A 21,171-nucleotide genomic window follows, 5' to 3' on the forward strand; every position below is an offset into this window, starting at 1 on the left:
GCTCTGGAAGAACCTGGTCCCTGCTCAGGGAATCTGCCAGACAGTTTTGAACGCCTTTGATGTGGATGGCTATCGGATAGATTTGACGCAGAATACACTAGTGCCAAACCTGCAGACTGAGGTTGCATAGGGACCTGGACAGGGTCCCGACCCGCTTGTTGACCGTTTTGTTGACGATCTGTAGCTGAATGACCTGGCCGACCACCTGGTTTTAGAAGGCTAAATGGGCCTTGTATGTTGCCAAAAGTTCCAGATAGTTGATGTACAGCTGTGCCTCTTGCGGTGTCCAACAGCCTTGGACTCTGTACCCCGCCAGATGTGCACCCCAGCCCAGCATTGAGGCATCTGAAGTTACCGCCAAGGTGGGCACTGGTACGAGGAAGGGCACGCCCCTCAGCAGGTTTGATTCCTTTGTCCACCAGTGTAAGGAGGACAACACCCTGTCCGGAATCACAACCCCCTTGGACTGTGGTTCAGTTCACGGATGCAAGGCGCACAGAAACCACATCTGCAGTCTGCGCATGTGTATTTTTGCAAATGGTACTGTCGTTGTGCACGAGGACATCAGGCCCAGCAGAACCTGTATAATCTTTACTCCCTGATGTGAACGGGCTTGGATTGTTTGCACCTTTATGTACATGAAGTACCTTTATGCATACGAAACGGTCCTCGGACAGATAAGCCATCTGCTCTGCCATATCCAGCTGCGCCCCAATATACTGTAGCCGTCTTGTTGGTACTAAGAATGACTTCTTCCAATTGATCTGGACCCCGAGGTCCCGTAGCAGCGTTGTCACAATGTCTATGTGTTCCAACAATTGTTGGCATGTCCTGGCAGTAAGAAGCCAGTCGTTCAAGAACGGGTACACTGACAGGCCTTGTGTCTTGAGACAGGCAATTATCACTGCCATGCACTTTATGAATACCCATGGGGCGGTGACGAGGCCGAAGGTTAACACATTGTACTGATAAATCTCTGACCCCAAGGTGAACCGGAGATACTTGCGGTGACTTTCTTGTATCCCGACACGGAAGTACGCATCCTTGAGGTCGAGCGTTGCAATCCAGCACGCCTGATGGTGAAGCGGAAGGATGGCTTGAAATGTTGCCATATGGAACTTCCATACTTCGATGTACAGATTCAGGGCCCACAAATCCATTATTGGCCGTATTCCCCCGTCTCGTTTGGGTATTTGGAAATACCTGGAGTAGACTCCTCTTAGGCTGTGAGCCCACTGCACTGGCGATATGGTTTTCTTCAGCAGCAGCTGCTAAACCTCCTCTTAATATTGGTGTTTTGGGAGTAAACTTCATGCCCGTGAATGGAGGATATTTCTCAAACTTCAGCGCACAGCCCGTTGTAATTATGCAGAGGACCCACTGGTCTGATGTTATACGGTGTCATGCTTGGGCATGGCTTGCCAGTTTGATGGTTGTTCTGGCTTGCGGTAAGGTGATGGTATCCCTTGTGCTGAGATTTATTTGTGGTGTGCTGTTGATGTGGGTGGGAAGCGTGTTGCAGTGTGCTGGTGGGCTCTGAACCAGATCAAAGTTGCTGTTTTGATTGCTGGGGTGGCTTATTATGGCCAGCCTGACCTGATTTGTTCCTGGGGTAGAATGGTTTCCTATTAGTATTATAGTATGGCCACCGGAAGTCTCTGCGGTCAGACCGGTGATAACTAGGTTGATGTTTTTGATAATTTTGTTGAAATGGTTGATATCTCAGATTGGAGTACCTTGGGTGTGTAAAAGAACATGCAGTGATCTTAGATTTCTTCCACTGCTCCATAGTTCCATCAGTTTTGTCTGAGAACAGCCCTTTCCCTTTGAAGGGAAGGGATTCTATGTGGTCTTTCATGTCTTGCTGCACATCCATCGTCCTCAGCCAGGCACCTCTCCTCAAAATTATGGAGGAGGTCAGAATGTGGGACTCTGATTCGGCTAAATGTCTGGCATTTGCCAGTTGCTGTCGAGTCGCTGTAGTTGTCTTATTAAAGGTCATTTCAAACTTTTTCAGGAATTCTGCTGGCTCTAATGTTGCCCATTGATCATAGAGTTGTTCCCAAAGTGAATGAGTATATTTAGCTTGGCATGCTATGTAATTCGCAATTTAAATTGATAGAGATGCAGTTGAATATGTGCGCCTGCCTAGGACATCCAGTTTACATCCAGTTTCTTTGTCTGCAGGTGTAGTATGTATTTTGTCTCCTTTTGATGTCGTACCGCAATCCACCACCAAGGAGTTTGGTGTTGGATGGCGTAGCAGGTACCCATTTTCATCCTCCTGTATGTGATATAATGTTTCCAGCCGCTTGGAGGTGGGCGTTGAGGTTTGAATTACGTCCCACGCTAATTTTGCTGTGCGAGAAATATGTGGAGGCATAGAGATATAGACAGGTTGTAACCCAGTAGCAATACTCATCATATTGTACACAGGGTCATCTAACCCTGTCATCTTCTGTTTCAGGTTCAGACTGAATACATGAGCCACATCCACCACTTGGAGATGATATCCCTTCATTTCCTCCATGGGGAGTTTGACAGGACGGGTGCCACATCAGGAATGGGGCCCGGAAGTACCAGTTCCTCTCCATCTGGTTCTGTAGAGTCAGATTCATAATTGTCTTCCCCGTCATCATCAGAAGACGGCGCAACTGGGGAAGCTGGGGGTGTCGCCAGTGGCAGCTGAATGTAAGTAGTACTTGCAGTCTGAGTGCCAGCCTGACACAACCTGCGCAGCGGTGGTTCTGGTGTTTGGGGTTTAGGTGGGATATTAGCCTGTAAAGAAACAGATCTCTGTCCTGTGTGTATTGGTGTGGTCAAGATGGCGCATTCCATCCTACGCCCTGCCATAGGAGCCGTGGTCACCCTTTCTCTTTTTCATTGAATGCAGAGAGTGTACTCCTCTGGGGTGATGGTATGGTTTTCTTCTGTGGAATGGGTGGCTTCTCACCCTCCCTGGGGCAAGACAGCTCTTAGGGAAGGTGCACTTTCATTGAAGGATGGTGTTCTCAGGATCGTTGTGTCTCTGCCTCTGTGAGTTGGGCATGGAACCCAGTGAAGGTCCCCGTGGAAGGAGTACTCTCTTCTGAGTGCAGCAGACGGAAAAGTTTTGAAACGGTTCCTTGTTCCTACATGTTGATTCCCTTCCTCATTGTCAAGAAGTTCAACACCGTCAGTAATCAGGTCATGCTCGAGGTCGGGCTCGGCATTGAGCTCGGTGTCACATATCACTGCAAGTGGCATCTCATTCTGCCTAGATGTTGATGTCGACGTTGAAGGGAGGTGTTGTGGTTTTGATGTTGACATCAATGTAGTGGATTGCTTTGACGTCAACTTTGATGTCGAAGAGGAGTGTTTCGGTAATTCTCTCGACGCCTAAGGAAATGCTTGTCCCATCGGAGCTGTGGAAGGTGTGGGAGGAGATTGCCGAGGCGCTGGCGCCAAGGATAGAGAAACTTCTTAATGCCAAGGGCTTTGAACCGACTGTAGACCAGAAGGGGAGGGGAAGGCACTCGCTGCACCATCGCGGTCCCACACATGGTGACTCTTGTGCTTTTTCAGCTTAGGCTCCTTCACCATCCCCCCGCCCTTTCTTTTCGGGCTGCATACTAGACTGCCTGGCTTCTTGGCTGGAGCCTTGCCCTTCGGCGCCAAAGCGGTTGATGTTGAGGCTAGAGTCGGCGCATTCGAGACTTTAGACTGCACAGTTTTAGCAGGTCTCTGCGCCACAGGAGAAGTCTTTTGCCTCAGAAGTAAAGCCTCCTCCATTAAGGCTACTTTTAGCCTAGTGGCTCGGTTTTTCAATGTCTGCTTACTGAAAGTGGAGCAGACAGAACAGCCAGCTGTATTGTGGGACTCTCTGAGGCAGAACAAACAGAGTTCGTGCCCATCAGTGGAGGGGAGCTTACCGCGACCATTGCAGCACCTCTTGAAGGTGGTTTTTTCCCTACCCCTGTCCATACTCATGAGAGATGGGTGGGTTTGTTGTTGTTGTTGTTGTTTTACAGTTCCGAGTTTCCAAATCCGTTGGGGAAGGAAGTAGAGAAGTTGTCCGTTCTGTGGTCTTGCGAAGGTCCAAGTAAATTTCCTTATCCGTGGGTGTTCTGAGGAACGTCTGTTTCTGTGCCAAAGGTCGTTGCCAGAAGTATTTATCAACTTTTAAATCTAAAGAAATTATGTTATCTGAGGAGCAACTGTTCCGAGAACTGATCACTATGGTGGTCAGCAAGAAACTGAATGTAAGGACGCCCAACCGCCACAAGGGGGTACTACAGTCATGTGCATCTGGCAGTTGCTGACGTCACGAGGAGCTAACGAATTCCAACAGAAGCCGATCCGTGCAGGCGCAGAACCCATCAGTTATGAATGTCTGGAACCACTATCCAGATGAGGTCATGCTGTTTGATATGCAAAACATTTAAAACTTGGATGGTAAAAAAAGTTTACAATTTTTTTCCATTCTCAAAACAAGAAATAAAACTTGTTTTCCAATCTTCTGCAGCTCCATGTTCCAGATAAGCCTGAATCGTAATGAGGTTAGATGCCCTGTGATGATCAGTTCCCCAACCCTGTGAAAAACTGCTGTTGGTCTAAAATAAAGCTGCAAGATTATTAACTGGGGCTGGGCATTTTAATTGGATCATGCCAGTGCTTCGTTAGCTGCACTGGCTCCCAGTCAGTTTCAGTGCTGGTTTTAACCTTTAAAACCCTAAATGGCTTAAGACCAGGTTACTTAAGAGAATACTTTGCCCAATATGTCCCAACTCAGACCTTAAGAACTTAGACAGAGGGCCTTTTCAGTGGTGGCACCCCATCTACAGAATTGCCTCCCAAGTGAGGTTTGCCTTTGTTCTTTTAGACACCCGGTGAACAACTTTGTGTTCACTCAGGCCTTTTAAAAAGTTTTTTTAATGTATTCTATTTTGTATTTTATATTATAATTTGCCTGTCCTGTTTTCTTTGTTTTTATTGGACTTTTTAACCATTGTATTATTGGGAACCACCCAGAACTGTGTTATTTGTGAACCCAAATTGTAATGGGGTGGCTAACAAAGTTGTTTATTATTATTATTATTATTATTATTAGACCATTTTAAAATTGCAGTTTATACTTTGATGAATTTGGGGATATATTCTATTCCTATTGAATACCTTGGGAAACAAGGTATTATACACTCACCATGCTAGGGGCTAAAGATACCCCACAATGTGCTCTTTTACTAATTTAATACTCCGTATTGATATTTAATTGATTTATATTTAGAGCAGAATCTTGTCTTTCCAGTTATGAGAAAGGTGCACATTTGTTTTATTTAGTACGTTTGTATACTGCACCATACAAAAAAGTCCCTGGGTGGTGCACAATATTAAAAAATCAGATCATGCCACATTGCCTTGACAATATTAGTTCTTCATTCATTTTGTGTACTGTACAAAAATATCACTGGAAGATGGTACATATTTATTAGAATCAATAGGTAGAGTAAATAACGCCCCAACAATCAAGTAACACCTATACAAATATGAATTGTAGTTGTGTAAAGGAGGCTTCTGGTTGCCCATGTTTCACTCCAAAACTTTCAGAGATGATAGAGGCAGCAAGTGTCTCTGTCTGGGAGGAAAGGTAACAACTATGACTGACATCTAGCAAGTACTCTGAGGGAGAAGGTATTACAAAATCTTCACACCTATAGGTTGAGTGAGTGGCCTGACTAAAGCAGGGTGGAGAACACAATCTCCTGTAGGGTAGTACGAAGTCTGAGGTGATGAAGAAAGGTTTTGTGAGAAAGATCCCTAGCTTAAAATCAGTACTAGAAGTAGATTTAACTGTTTTATTTTTACCTTCTTTGCCTCTCATTTTCCCTCTTTACCTTTGAATTCCCTGTTCCCGTTTAGTATCCAACAAACTGGAAGGTTTTAATTGTTAAATGGGAGTGTGCTGGTGTTGTCTAAGCACTCTGAGGAGAAACTCTCCCCCTCTTGCCCACCACTCAAACACATTATCCTCCACACACCCAAACGGTGGGATAAGTCAGGGGTGGCTTGAATCTATACGTGACACAAGTCCTCCCAATAGAAGGAGGTAGTGGCAGCAAAGTGAGAAAATAATTGAAATGGGGTATGTGGGGGCTTTTAGGAGCTAAAGTTCATACACACCATTTCTCAACAGTAGTCATATGTTTTTAGCTGACTTTTGTTAAGGAAAATAAGATCACCCAGATTCTGTGCCTGTGCCCACGCGGCCCCTATCAATTTCACAATGCCTGGACTAATATGAACCAAACTGGGTACAGTTGTAGGGACACAAAGGGATACCTCACCACGTAATTTGTGATATCATCCACCCCAATTCAAGCTGGTGGACCCATGAATGTTTGAGGTGCAAGTGGGAACCGATTTGTACCAAATTTGGTAGAGTTATAGTATTAGGGTAACCCTAGCCATAAGCCTAACCCTACAACTGTAACTAATTTGGTCCAAATCAGTTCCCACTTGCACCTCAAACATTCATGGGTCCACCAGCTTGAATTGGGGTGGATGACCTCATCACAAACTATGCCTTTGAGGTGTCCCTATGTGTCTCTACTGCTGCAGCAAATGTGATTAAAATCAGTTAGGCCATTAGGGTTATAACTAAATTGTGAGGTGCCTAACCAATCTGGACCAGATTTAGCCCAGTTGTAGGGATAGTGAAAGGAAAGAGGTAGACTAGTTCTTACCCATACTTCTTGTTATTACTCAAAATCTTCTTGGAGATCAAAACTGTTTTCTTCAACATAGCTATTTACAGAATTTATATTGAACAATATTTATTCTGTTTTGAGAGATTATTTTGACCTCAAACGTTTGCAAGGAACTTGTAGCCTCACTAGATGGCCAGATTTAATGGCACCTCTCTATCAAGAACCATATGATCCTTACAACTTGTTCACATACATATTATCTCTAGACAGAGTGCCTGGATGAAAGTGCCCTGTGTAGGTCACTAAAGTCAACTTGACTACAGAACAGAAACTACCTGGTTAGAATGAACTGGAAGGGGCATGTCATAGCTTATTTGAAGAAAACACACACACAAACTAATTTCTACAGTGAGTCATAGATATAAACACAGGTGGACTGGCTGCTTCTTCCATATTCCTGCTGTTATTGCTGCTACTCTTGCATTTACCTTTGGCACTTGACGAGCAAAATAAACATTACAGGAAATCTTGCCAGAGAAGAACTTGCCTAAATATTATTGGAAGATAGTTCTGAATAAAATTATGGGGGGTGGGGGGCATATTTTAGTGACCTGACTGCATCTGAAGAAAAGCAGATGAAGCCATCTACAAACGTGACCAGAAATCATAGTAGTGCTATGCTTCTTGTCAGCTTTCTATATGCTAAAGTCATGCAATGGTGAAGCATGATATTGATTGCAGGCATGGTTTGGAGGCATATTTTAGAATATAAAACGATATGTATAAATGGCCTCAGGCATGCAATCTGGAGCTAAAAATCATGACTAGTTGATTGGCACAATCCATCAAGTAGTTTAATCAATAGCAGATTCAAGACATGTAATTTAATCAGAACTGTGTTGCAAATTGTTCAGTGCTGACTACATAGTTGTTATCAACACACAGATCTTCATTTAGGGGGCCCTTAAAATTAGTTTCCAAATGCACAGTTCATCCTCATTAAGCTACTTTTGACAGTCTCAAAAATTCTCCAGTATTTTTGATGTGGCAGTAGTTATTTTGAAACCCAGTGAATTCAAACCTGCACATCTATCATGAAAGCTGCTACCTACTAAAATCCTTCATGGAAGATTCAAATTCTATCTGCAAGGAAGCATATTACTAACATACAACATGTTGCTAGTGCACCGGGTCCATCTGAGGGACAGACATCACCGTTTGTGGAAAGAATATGATCCTCATCATTGCACAGTTCAACTGGAGGAGTGAATCTGTAAACAGGATGAGATTTTTGAGGCATGTGGCTATCTGACCATACTGGACTAAACTGAAATGGAGCAGGATTGCCACTCAGAGGTAATGCTATGCGTTCAAATTGTGACATCTACAGGTAGGGCTGGGAAAGTCTTCTGCTTGAAACCCAAGAGTGCCACTGTCAGTCAGTGAGCTAGTATATAATTAGATGGGTCAGTGGTCTGACTTAGTTCTCTTTCAATCATATGGGAACATATGTAGCTGTCTAATACTAACAAAATTCATGGTGTTACTGACATGCAACAACATGCACAACTAAGCTGCCAAAAAGGTTGCCGATTCTCCCTCTCCCTATGCATGGGCAACTACTTCTATGATTAATCCAATATACATTAAAACATGTTTCAAAATGATTCCAATTCATCAAGAGCAAAATGCTAACAAAAGTCACTAAAGTTGCCACTTACCTACCTACTGTGGCAAGTAGTAATTGCTCCTTGGTGAGCATTCAAAAACCAAAAAGCACTTGCCCACCCTTCTACTACTACCACAGAACTATATGCCATATTTTCCTAGCTAGGGCAAACACAGAGCAGTACATTAGCAGCTACATTCATGGCTCTCACTCATCTGCCCTTTTTCATATTTAAGTGGGGGTTGGGAGCACACAGTGGCTGCCCACAGAGCGACGGCTTCTACCCACTTGAGAAGAGACAGCAAAACTGCATTGCCTGCATATGTCCCTCTTCAGCTAAATATTTGGAGATGGCAATGGCTGGCGATAGCCAGCAACCATAACAAGCCACTGTTACACTGGTTGGGAAAACCAGCAACGCATGGGCACCTGTATACCTCCCTGCGCATCACAGAGAGAGAGATTACCAATTGTCATAGCTTCATTGAGGCCAAAGGAGAGTGAGTCAATGAGAATACAAAGATATCCAAGTTAGACAAACATAATGTTGTGCTAAAACGGCATGAGAGGAAGAACTGAAGGCTGGCAAACAGAAGCCGGTTGACATAGTATACTTGGAAAAAGCTTTTGACAAAGTTCTCCACCAAAGGCTCTTGAGTAAACTTAGCAGCCATGGGATAAGGGGACAGGTTCATGTGTTGATCAGTAACTGGCTGAAGGACAGGAAACAGAGGGTAGGAATAAATTGACAGTTTTAACAATGGAGGCGAGTGGGCTCCCCCAGGGGTCTGTACTGGGACTAGTGCTCTTTAACCTGTTCATAAATTATCTAGAAGCTGATAAACAGAAGTTGCCAAATTTGCAGATGACACTAAACTATTCAGAGTAGTGTAATCTACAACAGATTGTGAGGAGCTCCAAAAAAATCTCTCCAAACTGGAGGAGTGGGTGACAAAATGGCAAATGCGGTTCAATGTAAGCAAGTGTAAAGTGATGCATATTGGGGCAAACACACTCAGTTTCACATATACGCTGATGGGATTTGAGCCGTCAGTGACTGACCAGGAGAGAGATCTTGGCGTCGTGGTGGACAGCTTGTTGAAAGTGTTAACTCAGTGTGTGGCAGCAGTAAAAAAAGGCAAATTCCATGCTAGAAGTCATTAGGAAGGGGACTGAAAATAAAAATGCTAATAATATAATGCCCTTATACAAATCTATGGTGTGGCCACATCTTGAGTACTGCGTACAGTTCTGGTTACCATATCTTAAAAGGAGGATATTGTAGAACTGGATAAGGTGCAGAAGAGGGAAATGATCAGGTGCCTGGAGCACCCTCCTTATGAGGCAAAGCTACAGCATCAGGGGCTGTTTAATTTGGAAAAGGAGACAACTAAGGGGAGACATGATCGAGGTGTATAAAATTATGCATCAAGTAGAGAGAGAAATTTTTCTTTCACAATACTAGAATCAGGAGTCATCCCATGAAAATGAAGGTCGGGACATTTAGGACTGACAAGAGGAAGCACTTTTTCTTCTTGTCACAGCACACAATTGATCTATGGAATTCTTTTCCTGGGATGTGGTAATGGCCACTAGCTTGGACTGCTTTAAATGACAAATTCATCGAGAACAAGTCTATCAATGGCTACTAGTCTGGTGGCTATGGGCCACCTCCAGCCTCAGAGGCACAATGCCTCTCAATACCAGTTGCAGGGGAGCAAAAGCAAGAGTGAGGGCATGCCCTCAACTGTTGCCTGCGGGCTCCCCAGAGACATCTGGTGGGCTGCTGTGTGAAACAGTATGCTGGATTAGGATACAGCAGGGCTGTTCTTATGAACCTAAGGTACCTAAACACATTTGAAAAGCCATCTGAAAAGTAGGGTAATCTTTAAAACAGTCTATATTACTATTATTTCAAAAGAAGCCTAGAACATAACCAGGCAACATTACTAGCATTGTTAGCAGTTCCACAGACACCCATCCAAAGTGGTCAAGATACTCAAAGACCTACATAATAAAACACAACACACTATGCTACAGCATACATAAGATCTGGGTTGTGATCCATTGAATCCATTAGAATGGGTTCTGCGCTTGCGCAGAAGCCTCTTGGTCTCGAGTTCTACAGCTCCTTTTCGGTGCCTGCACCCCGTCCCACATGACCACGTGGCTATTTAAGGCGGAAGGAAGCACAGGCACCTTAGTTCCTTTGCGACCACCGTGGAGATCGGTTCACTCGGTTTCTACGGCTCCTCATTCTGGTTCCTTAATTTTTTAAAAAAAGTTCTACTATTCTTTTTCGACTTCTCTGGCTTCTGACCTTGGATCTCCTGTTAAACCCTTCTGCCTTGCGATTCTGTTTTGCCGCCTGATCGGACTGTTTTTTCTGGCTATAAGACCCTGGATTGCTTAGCGTTTCTGTCTACTCTTGAAAGATTTTGTTTGACGAATTGATTGGACTGCTGCCTGGCTTTGACCTTGGACTGCTGCCTGGCTTTGACCTTGGACTGCTGCCTGGCTTTGACCTTGGACTGCTGCCTGGCTTTGACCTTGGACTGCTGCCTGGCTTTGACCTTGGACTGCCTAACAACCAAGTATTTGTGAGTAACGAACTGTCTTGTAGATATGGATACCCCAAAGGGAAAAAAGACTTTTAAACGCTGTGAGAAATGCAAGGCAAAATTGCCCTCACAAGATGCTCATAATTTATGTTTGCTCTGTCTGGGTGAGGCGCACGTTACGTCCTCCTGTACAATTTGCCAATTGTTCTCTAAACAAACTTGGAGAAATCGAGAACTCCGTTTGAGGGCAGCGATCTACGATGATGTTCTGGCAGCGCCTTCATCTGCGTCAAAAAAATCGCCTCAGGCACATGGCTCAGGGGCCCTGGTTTCCACCCAGTCTAAAACCCCGTTGCCCTCCGTGAAAACCCATAAGTCCTTGAAAAGATCCAGTGAAAAGATGGCGGCTGTTCGAGAACCCGCCGCAAAAACACGGAAGCTGTCGACATCGAGCTCAACTCCATTGCCAAAGTCCGCTCAAGATGTGGTCTTCATGTTGATATCGAAGCCCTTGACGTCGACCACTCTGCCAGCATTGATGACAGCTAAGCAGACAGAACCCTTGACACCAAAGCCTCCACCACGGTCGACAACAAGAGAACCCTCGGCATCGAGCCCATTGTTCGTGGCATTGTTATCAACCTCGACGTCGAAGAAGGCTCTGACATCGAGTCAACCTCAAAGCATTGCGATGATTTCAACATCGACAGTTGCAGGAGTGCCAGCTACACCAATATCAACATTTTTGGTGCCGAGACTGTGGGATTTGCAGCCGACGCTGACCCCGATACAGTCCCCTTCGACATCAGGGGATGGAGCACAGCCTTCGACGTTAAATACACCGATGAATATTACCACTGTTACGCCTCGATTCCGGGCACCCCTGACGTTTGCAATGGAAGAGTCTGATCTTTCTGATACGGAGGAGACTTCCTTGGACCTGGGAACAACACAGTCTCTCCTTACGATGTTAGACTCCGAGGCTAACACTCCATCTACATTCCAAGGTTTTCCACGGTCGGAAGAGGATGCTCCGCAATCCAACCCCCAACAGCTATTGACTACTGAACAACTTACAACCACTGCGCCGTGGCACACGTGTGAGTCATAAAGTATGCCCATCAAAAGAAACTGCGTTACCAGGTGCGACTTCACCAGGTATGGCAACATTCAATGTCGTCAGCCGCTATGCCTCAGGTTACAACTGCACCACCACTCCATTCACTCTCTGTGGGAAGAGACCCTCTGGCTCTGAAGAAAGTACTCTCTAACACCTCGACTCAAACTTTGCTGTCTACATCTACGAGATCAACACAGACTACAATACAGGTCACTGCGATAGCAATCCAGACGGAGGACCCACCTTTGACTGCTCTCCCATGTGTGGACTCACCAGGCGGAGGACCCTCGCACCACTCTCCTTCCGATCCTGCGTTGGATGACAGCCACCATGGCTCTTCTGATTTTGAATCGGACGCAGAGACTATAGAACCTGACCCGTCACCAGATGTGGCTACACCTGCACACGTCTCGCCGACAGAAGAATTAAAGGCGTATCATTCTCATGTAAAACAGATGGCTTCCACCTTGGGATTAGATTTATCTGCACAAGTCAAAACCACTGATGACCTAGTCTACAATTTTATGGCCCGGTCTCAGACGGTGCAACCGGTGGCTCTGCCCCTCCTACCCATCATCTCGAATGCTGCACAGTGTGCTTGGCAAATCCCACACACATCCACACCAACATCAAAAAGATTGGAGGGTCTTTACAGGGTACAGGAACAAGATAATATCTACTTGTTCAAACCCCCTGTCCCAAACTCTCTGGTCATTGATTGTGCTACTACTTTGAGGTCGGGGAAACGACACACCACCCCTGCAGATAAAGAAGGCAGGAAATTGAACGTTATGGGGAGGAAGTTATACTCCACCTCTTGCCTCTCTGTCAAAGTGGCTAATTAATCGGCCTGCATGGCTAAACAGAGCTACTGCATCTGGGAGAATTTCGAAAAGGACCTTGATACATTGTCTCCTGAGGAACTCAAAGTTCAGTTCCGAAAAACTCTACAAAAAGCGGGTGATCTCACATGTCAGCAATTGAGCACCACAAAACACTTAGCGGAGTCAGAATCTAGGTCTATTACCACTACAATTACCTTACGTTGTCATGCTTGGCTGCGGTCTGCAGCCCTACAGCAGGACATGAAGGACAAGATAGAAGGCCTACCTTTTGATGGTAAGGGCCTTTTCTCGGAAGAGACAGATACAACAGTGGAAAAAATGAAGAAATCAAAATTCACAGCAAAAACGTTCACCTCTTCAGCAATGTCAACATCCTATTCTAACAAACAACAGACCTACTACTGTCCCCATACCTCCTACAGACCACAGGAGAGACAGGACTACCATAAGAGTTAACAACCCTTCAATAAGCGACCTGGACAACAAAAGGGAAAATATGCCTCTATGCAACGCGGAAAACAGGCAGAGGGCAACAAGCAGCAACTCTGAGGTACAGGACAGCCTGTCGCACCCTCCCGCTCTATTGCTCTGTCAACTTTCCTCTCCCTCTCAAAACATTAGGGAGATCGACGACCCGGCCTACACCATCAACCAGCCAGTCCCCTTAGCCAACAACAACATGAGATTGGCAAGTCATGTGCAAGCATGGCGCCACATAACATCAGACCAGTGGGTCTTGAAGATTATCACATCAGGCTACGCAATAGAATTCAAAACACTCCCATGATTCAGGGGCCTTCGCTTTACAAGAGCAACACCTGCCTTACCCCAGGAAATGCGGGAACTCCTGCACAAGAAAGCAATAGTCAACGACAACGACAGGAGAAATTTTACTCCCGTTATTTCCAAATCCCGAAGAAAGATGGCGGGATAAGACCAATCATGCGTCTCAGACATCTCAACAAGTTTGTCCAAGTGAAAAGGTATCGAATAATGACGTTACAGGACATCCTACTGCTGCTACTTCGGGAGCGGTGGCTTGTGACGTTAGACTTAAAGGATGCCTACTTTCATATAGGGATTTGGCCATCCCACCAAAAGTACCTAAAGTTCACAATGGGAACATCGATATATCAATATCAGGTCCTTCCGTTCGGTCTCTGCACTGCCCCGCGTGTATTTACCAAGTGCATGGAGGTGGTAGTGGCTCACTTAAGGACAAAGGGCTTAAAGCTGTATCCCTATCTAGACAACTGGCTGCTGACATCCAGATTTGCTGGTCGAATGACTGTAACAATAAAGATTTGATTTGATTTGATTTGTTGACATCCAGAGACAAAAGAGAGTTACTTTTGCAGATTCAGTACCTGTTGAACCTTCTCCAGGACCTAGGGATACAGGTCAACTGGAAGAAGTCTCACCTGACCCCAATATCCACCATATCTTACATTGGCGCAGTGCTGGATGCCGAAGTGGGAAGAGGTTTCTTGCCAGAGGAACGCTACCGGACCATCACACTCATGGTCCATCAATTTCAGAACAATTCCTTACAGACAGCGCGTCAAATACAACGCTTGCTGGGCTTGATGGCCTCCTGCAAATTGACTGTACGCTACACCCGGTTGAAAATGCGGAAACTTCAGCTGTCTTCGTTTTGCCTAAACAGGGACAGCCCAACAGAACAGCTACGTGTGCCTCTACCGATCCCGCGATCCCTATCTTGGTGGACACAATGGCTCAACCTTCGTAGGGGAATACCTTTTCAAGCTCAAGCCCCAACAGTGTGGGTCACCACAGATGCTTCACTCCAAGGTTGGGGTGGACATTGCAATGCCACGGTGATGCAAGGTCTCTGGACCCGCACCCAACGTCATTTCCATATAAACTTCCTGGAACTATTGGCAGTTTTCCAAACCCCAAAAGCCTTCCTCCTGATGCTGAAAGGAAGGGTAGTACAACTGCACTTGGACAACACTACCACCATCACCTACCTCAACAGGCAAGGCAGGACAGTCTCCAGGTCCTTGTGTTCCCTGAGCATTCAGATCTGGCATTGGTGTATCAAGAACAGCATTATCCCAGTGGCCATCCACATCAAAAGGCACGGACAGCGTTCTGGTGGATGGCCTCAGTTGCTCATTCTCGACAGAACTCCAACACGAGTGGGAACTGAACAACACTTACCTGCACAGGATCTTCGATCTCTGGGATCACCCAGAGATTGACTTATTTGCTACAGCACAGAACACAAAATGCAAGCTGTTCTGCTCAAGAGTGGACCACGACCCCCTATCTTTGGGGGATGCCTTCCAGATGGACTGGTCGGAACACTGGACCTACGTTTCCCCCTTTACCTCTTGTGAGTAGAGTTGTGGCGTGAATACTAACAGGCCATGTGAAGTGCATCCTGATCACGCCTTGGTGGCCCTGCCAGGCATGGTTTCCACATCTACTCAAACTAGCTTCGAACACTTTTCAGAGGCTTCCAAACTGTCCAGATCTCCTGATTCAGGAAAACAGGCACCTTCTAAATTCAAAAGTGCTCACTCTACAACTAACAGCGTGGAAGATTGACTGCTGAAATGGATCATGCTGAATCAATGTAAACCATCTACAAGGAGAAACTATGCTAGCAAGTGGAAGAGATTTGCTGTCTACGCTTCTCGCCATGCTTTCCGCCCTAAGGAGACCAGCATCTGTGAAATCCTACTTTATTTGACCTCCCTAAAAAAAGGCAAAGCTTTCAAATGTGTCAATCAAAGTCCACCTGGAAGCACTGTCGTCAAGGCACCCAGGATGGGATGGGAAAATGGTGTTCTCCCATCCCTCATGCAAAAGTTTCTTGAAAGGCCTCACTAATCTGTATCCTCCTAACTGTAAGCCTCTTGAGCAATGGAGTATCTCGCTGGTCCTCTCTGCCCTGACCGAGGTGCCTTTCGAGATGCATTTCGCAACATTCATTCATTCATTCGATTTCTATATTGCCCTTCCAAAAATGGCTGAGGGCAGTTTACACAGTTAAATAAAAAATAAATAAGATGGATCCCTGTCCCCAAAGGGCTCACAGTCTAAAAAGAAACATCAGATAGACACCAGCAACAGTCACTGGAAGTACTGTGCTGGGGGTGGATAGGGACAGTTACTCTCCCCCTGCTAAATAAAGAGAATCACCACATTAAAAGGTGCCTCTTTGCAAAGTTAGCAAGGGTGTTAGCAACACTGAAGCTAGCGTCCTTGAAGACTGCCTTCTTGGTGGCTATCACCACTGCTTGCAGGGTGAGTGAACTTACGGCTCTCCGAATGGATGTCCCTTATGCCCGTTTCTACCCAGACAAGGTTCTCCTGCAGCTGGACATCACCTTTTCACCAAAAATTGTGACTGATTTCCACATCAATCAGGACATTGTGCTGCCCACCTTCTTCAAGTCACCAACCACACCACTGGAGAAAGCTCTGCGTTCCTTGGATGTTCGCAGAGCGCTGCTCTATTACCTTTCAAAGACTAAGCCTTTCCAGTTGTCAAAGAAACTATTTGTCTTCTTTCCCTTTAAATTGTTAACACTTCAAAGGGTATGTTGAGGAAGCTATCTTATGACAATGAGGCATATATCAACTTTACAGTCTGATCCTATGCATATTTACTCAGAAGTAAGTGTTACTGGCCAACATGAGGGAAATGACCCAAAGTAGTCCCAATGAAATTGAAATTCAGCAATGCCCAGCTTGTCTTTTTAGTTTCAGTGGGACTACTATGGGTAATTTTCCTAAACTTGTCAGCCACTGTGTTTAATGGCGTTTACACCCAAGCAAGCCTGAATAGGATTATAACCTTATAATTTTGCAGCCCCCTGACTTGTCAATCACTTCCACATATTACTTTTTAAAGTTAAAGTTGAAAACCAAAGTAACCAGGAAGGCAGCCACACCGTCTCTCACACATGCTGTAAAGCACAGTGGCTACACTGGTTCCTTTGGTTGCAGGCAAATTTCTCCTATTGCTGACACAGATAATTTCTCCCTTTGCTGCAGCCACACCCTCACAGCTTGCTTAGTTTGTCTTGTTTTTTTTTCAGTATGCCTGAAGACACACCAACAATGCATGATAGAAGAGGAGTGAATTGGACAGAGAGAAAAAGTAAATACGTAGGTGGCAACAGCAATAAACGATTACAAGCAAAAGAAGAGATTCAAAGCTGAAAATAGGTATCTTTTGCTCTATTTTATTTCCCCACTTCCTCCTCTCACTTAAGTTTGCTTCTCCTCCTGATCCAGCAACCACAATGTGCTGCAGGGTTGGAGCAGGCTTGTTTTTAAAATGTTATGTCGCGAAAAAGAAGAACAAGGACAGAGCAAGGTGCCATCCCCTACTCTGATAATGCCCTATAGTGTCAGCTCACTTAATGTTAAAGCAGACCATATATGCAGCGCAAAACAAATATTGAACTCTTGCAAGTAAGACTTTTTAGAATCACTTGTATCAAATTCCAAATGCAACATTACTATGGCTGTATCAGCTACTTTTCTACTAAAGCAATTTTATTCTTTATCTCTAAAATAGAAGGAACTCTTAGTATACAATGCATCTTACCAATGACCAAATATCTTATGGCAAGTTGCTTCTTGTGAAATCAACCTGAAAAACATGCTTGTTCTGAACTCCACTTGCACAGAAATAATGCAGATTTGCTACACAGAAGGTCCTCAGGGAATTTAGAGTCCAATAAAGCAAGTTACTGAGCAGAGCTCTCCACCCAAACCTGGTATGATCCCAATAGACAAACCGAGCTTCAATCAAGGGGGTTTATGTTAGCAACTTTAGCTGGGATTGGAAGATGATGTGCATGTGCAAGCAAGAGCCACATCCACAACTTGCTATGACGTTTGTCACAGTTCTGACTAAACACTGAATAGCAGGGTGTCTCCTTGGGGTGGCAGCTCCCTGGATTATAGCCTTTGGTTGCTTGCAAGGGTGGGGGGCAGAAACAATAACTCTCTCCAAAATAAGTAACAGGGATGATAGTTTTCCATTTCAAAAGGGAATGTGCAAACATGGTGCTGGCAAAGTATACATTGTAATTATTTCACAATCTATTGAAAAGGTAGTAAGTAAATTTATTCTTGTAACTACAGGTCACAGTTCTGACTAAATACTGAATATTTAGTCAGTAAATATTTAGTCAATATTTATTTAATATTCATTATATTTATAATATTTAATATTTATAATATTAAATAAATATTTATAATATTTATTTAATATGTGAAAAACATTAAAACATAATAAAACATTAAAGCTAACCATGCTTAAAGAAAAACATAAGTCATAATAAGACAGTAAAACACACAACTAACTAAACATGCTTGAAAATAAAAAGATATACAATTCCAAATCCCTAACTGTGTTTACAATTCTGATGGGTACAACTTGAATAAGAGAATTAGTCCTGGAATTACAGCTTAGCCAGATGTGTAGCAGGGCTAGTAGATAAAGTTATCTTCCTAATTTTAAAGGACAATAAAGCAAAAATGGCCGCTTGATAAATAATATAAAGAAACACATTCACCAGCAAGTAATTAACACATTCTGTTTCAGAACCCGTAAGTTTATCAATGATCTGATCCAGTGTTTTTTTCTCTTATTATTCCATAAAAGAAGCAGTGTAAGATGTAATGTTTAATGTCCTCCACTTAAAAAGTAGTAAAATAAGTATACTTACATGTTTGAAACAGTTAACAGGAGCTGCTGAGAAACTATTGCTGTTGATGTAGTTGCCCCAGCTGAAACCTTCCAATGGAACCGGAGCTGGGAAAAGAGATGTTTTGCATAAACAATCTGTTATGTTTATTTAATATTAAGAAATATGGTTCCTGTCTATTGAAAAAATAGAAAAGGAGAGTTGGAGGAAAAACTTCAAAGGGCCTGCAGCAGTAATCCTCTGTATTGAGGCATAACTGACCATATTTGGGGGTGTGTGTGCTCTGATTCTCTAGCAGATTCACTCATTCAAACAAAAGCACAAAGCTTTTGATGAAAACTAATTAACATGGCCCCAAAACAGATAAGTGCACCTATCACTTATATTAGAACCTATCTAATAACCTTTCAGAGAACACCCACAAGCCCCACACCCGCTCCTTCCCTTCTGCCTAACAACTGTCAAACACTCGTTTTCAAATTTATAAATATGTGCTTTGTGTGTGCGTGTGTGTGTGCGCATGCTGTCAAGTCGATTTCAACTCCTGGCGCCCACAGAGCCCTGTTTTCTTTGGTAGAATACCGGAGGGGTTTACCATTGTGTCCTCCCGTACAGTATGAGACAATGCCTTTCAGCATCTTCCTATATTGCTGCGGCCTGACATAGTACTAGCGGGGAGTCAAACCGGCAACCTTCTGCTTGTTAGTCAAGCATTTCTCCACTGCTCCACTTAAGGTGACAAATATGCACTTTACAGTACAAAATCAATATGTATTTCAACTGTTCTGTCTTGTCAACAGCTAGCAGTTAAAACCAGTGGATTGATACCATCAGTGCACACACGACAAATTGCTAGAGCCAAACAGCCAAAATAACATCGGAAAGAACACCTCTGTCTTCACCAATCAATGTGATTAATATAGTTAAAAAGCTACAAGAAAAGCCCACTAGTTACATTTCTCAGGATGTCTTTTTCCTTTGCATGTTATCATAGGATCACCCTATAGAGTGTCCAGCTCAACTGGAGCTATTCCTAATCTGAATATCTGAACACCTTCAGTTTAAACTGATACTTAAGGGGAGTGTTATTTTTGCTTCTGGTATACAATGTATAGAAATTCAAACTTAAATTAGTCTGCTACAGTTCACACACAGTAGCAGTAGCCATGCTACTGTTCATGCACTCTCAATATTGCCCTTCCTTTAAAAATTATCCTCTATCCAGCCACACTTTGCTTCCTCTTTCCAGATTCATCTCAGTAGAAAGAGCAATACCCAAAAATTCAACACACATATTTTCACTAATCACCATTATGTATACAAAGTTATTATTGAAAGCGTATACATTGAATTCTACCTCTTTCTGCTGACATGAATCTGAGCATAAAAGAAGGTGGCAAAATGTGGCTAGATAAAGGCTAATTTTTAAAAAGAGAATAATACATAAAGAGTTTGTGAAGTGTATATGATGATATAAGACTGAAGGGAAGACTACCACATTCAATTGGAATTTCCACCCTTTGTAAACTATGAGCAGAAGTAAACCTTAAACCAAAGGTTTTTAGTTATTTAAACTTCCTTGTTTTTTAAAAATGTGGAAGGAGGTTGCAAGAGTGCTTGGGGAGAAGGAAGAGGGAGGGACTGGAAGGAAGGCAACAGGAGACTGCTAAGAAGGCCAAGATTAAACTTGAAAGTTATTGTCAGGAATGGGAGGGGGTTGCAAGGGATCGTGGTGGGTAGGGAGGCTAGGAGAGTGTACTCAGTTGCATTAAACGTGTTGGTAAGGTTTGGACTGCTCCTGGCTTCAGCAGTAGTTATGATTGTAATCATGTGCAGAGTTCTTGCCTCTCCCCAGAAGTTTTATTTTCTAAACTGGTGGCAGCTTTAGATTTTTAAAAGACTTACATTTTGCAATCTGTCTCAGATGTACTTTGTTCTTGGAGCCCTGGTTTTAGCTAATATTGCAGAAATATTAATGAAGAGGGAAGGGAGACTCCACCCAACCAATGTATGTAGCAACAAATCAGGTGCAACTGACAGAGGTGCCATTTTTGGTGTGGGCAGAAGTATCACATGACACACCTCAGGGTTTACTGCTGCACTGCAATGCATACCCAAAGTTAAACAGGGTCTTCAAAAAGAACTGAACAAATCTGAAAAAAATTCCCTTTAAGAAACCTCAAAGGTCTTAGCAGGTGATGGACTTGAATTCTGGATAAAAGAGTAAGTAAAAAACAGAAAGAAAAGAGAGAATATTATGTAAAATCTATGCAATTTTAGGTTGCTATTATAGAAGAATTTTTAACACACTATATTTTTGGCACTTTGGGACCAATCTTGAAGACTGAGTCTTCACCACTTCTAGACTATGGATGTGAGAACAGTTTGGGAGTAGTTCTGGTTCTACGTTTTTTGGTTTGACGGTTCTGGGGTAGAACCAAATCACCCCCGTTCGGTCCGACCCCAGACCAACCCCCCCCCCGACGATTCGGGGGGTCTGCGATTAATTTTTTTTTTAAAAAAAGTTTCTTCTACCTTTAGCCCCTTTGGGGGGCTTCATCTAGGCTGCCAGGGCAGGGGAGGTCCGTGAACGT

At 43.9% G+C, this 21,171-nt stretch overlaps 1 protein-coding gene across 13 annotated transcripts in view; it reads right to left on the reverse strand.

The window, feature by feature from the left end:
* The window catches only part of MBTD1 (mbt domain containing 1), a 124,996-nt gene that overhangs the window by 59,318 nt on the left and 44,507 nt on the right, over window positions 1-21,171 (reverse strand). For all 13 annotated transcript variants that reach the window (XR_008318062.1, XM_053304126.1, XM_053304130.1 and 10 more), the window contains one exon: window positions 18,599-18,684. Coding sequence is in view for 11 of the 13 variants with exons in the window: in XM_053304126.1 (XP_053160101.1) it covers window positions 18,599-18,684 (86 nt within the window). In the remaining 2 variants the exon portion in view is untranslated. The remainder of the gene's footprint in view (window positions 1-18,598; window positions 18,685-21,171) is intronic.

This window comes from Hemicordylus capensis, chromosome 2 (genome assembly GCF_027244095.1).
Source record: "Hemicordylus capensis ecotype Gifberg chromosome 2, rHemCap1.1.pri, whole genome shotgun sequence".
Lineage (NCBI taxonomy): Eukaryota > Metazoa > Chordata > Lepidosauria > Squamata > Cordylidae > Hemicordylus > Hemicordylus capensis.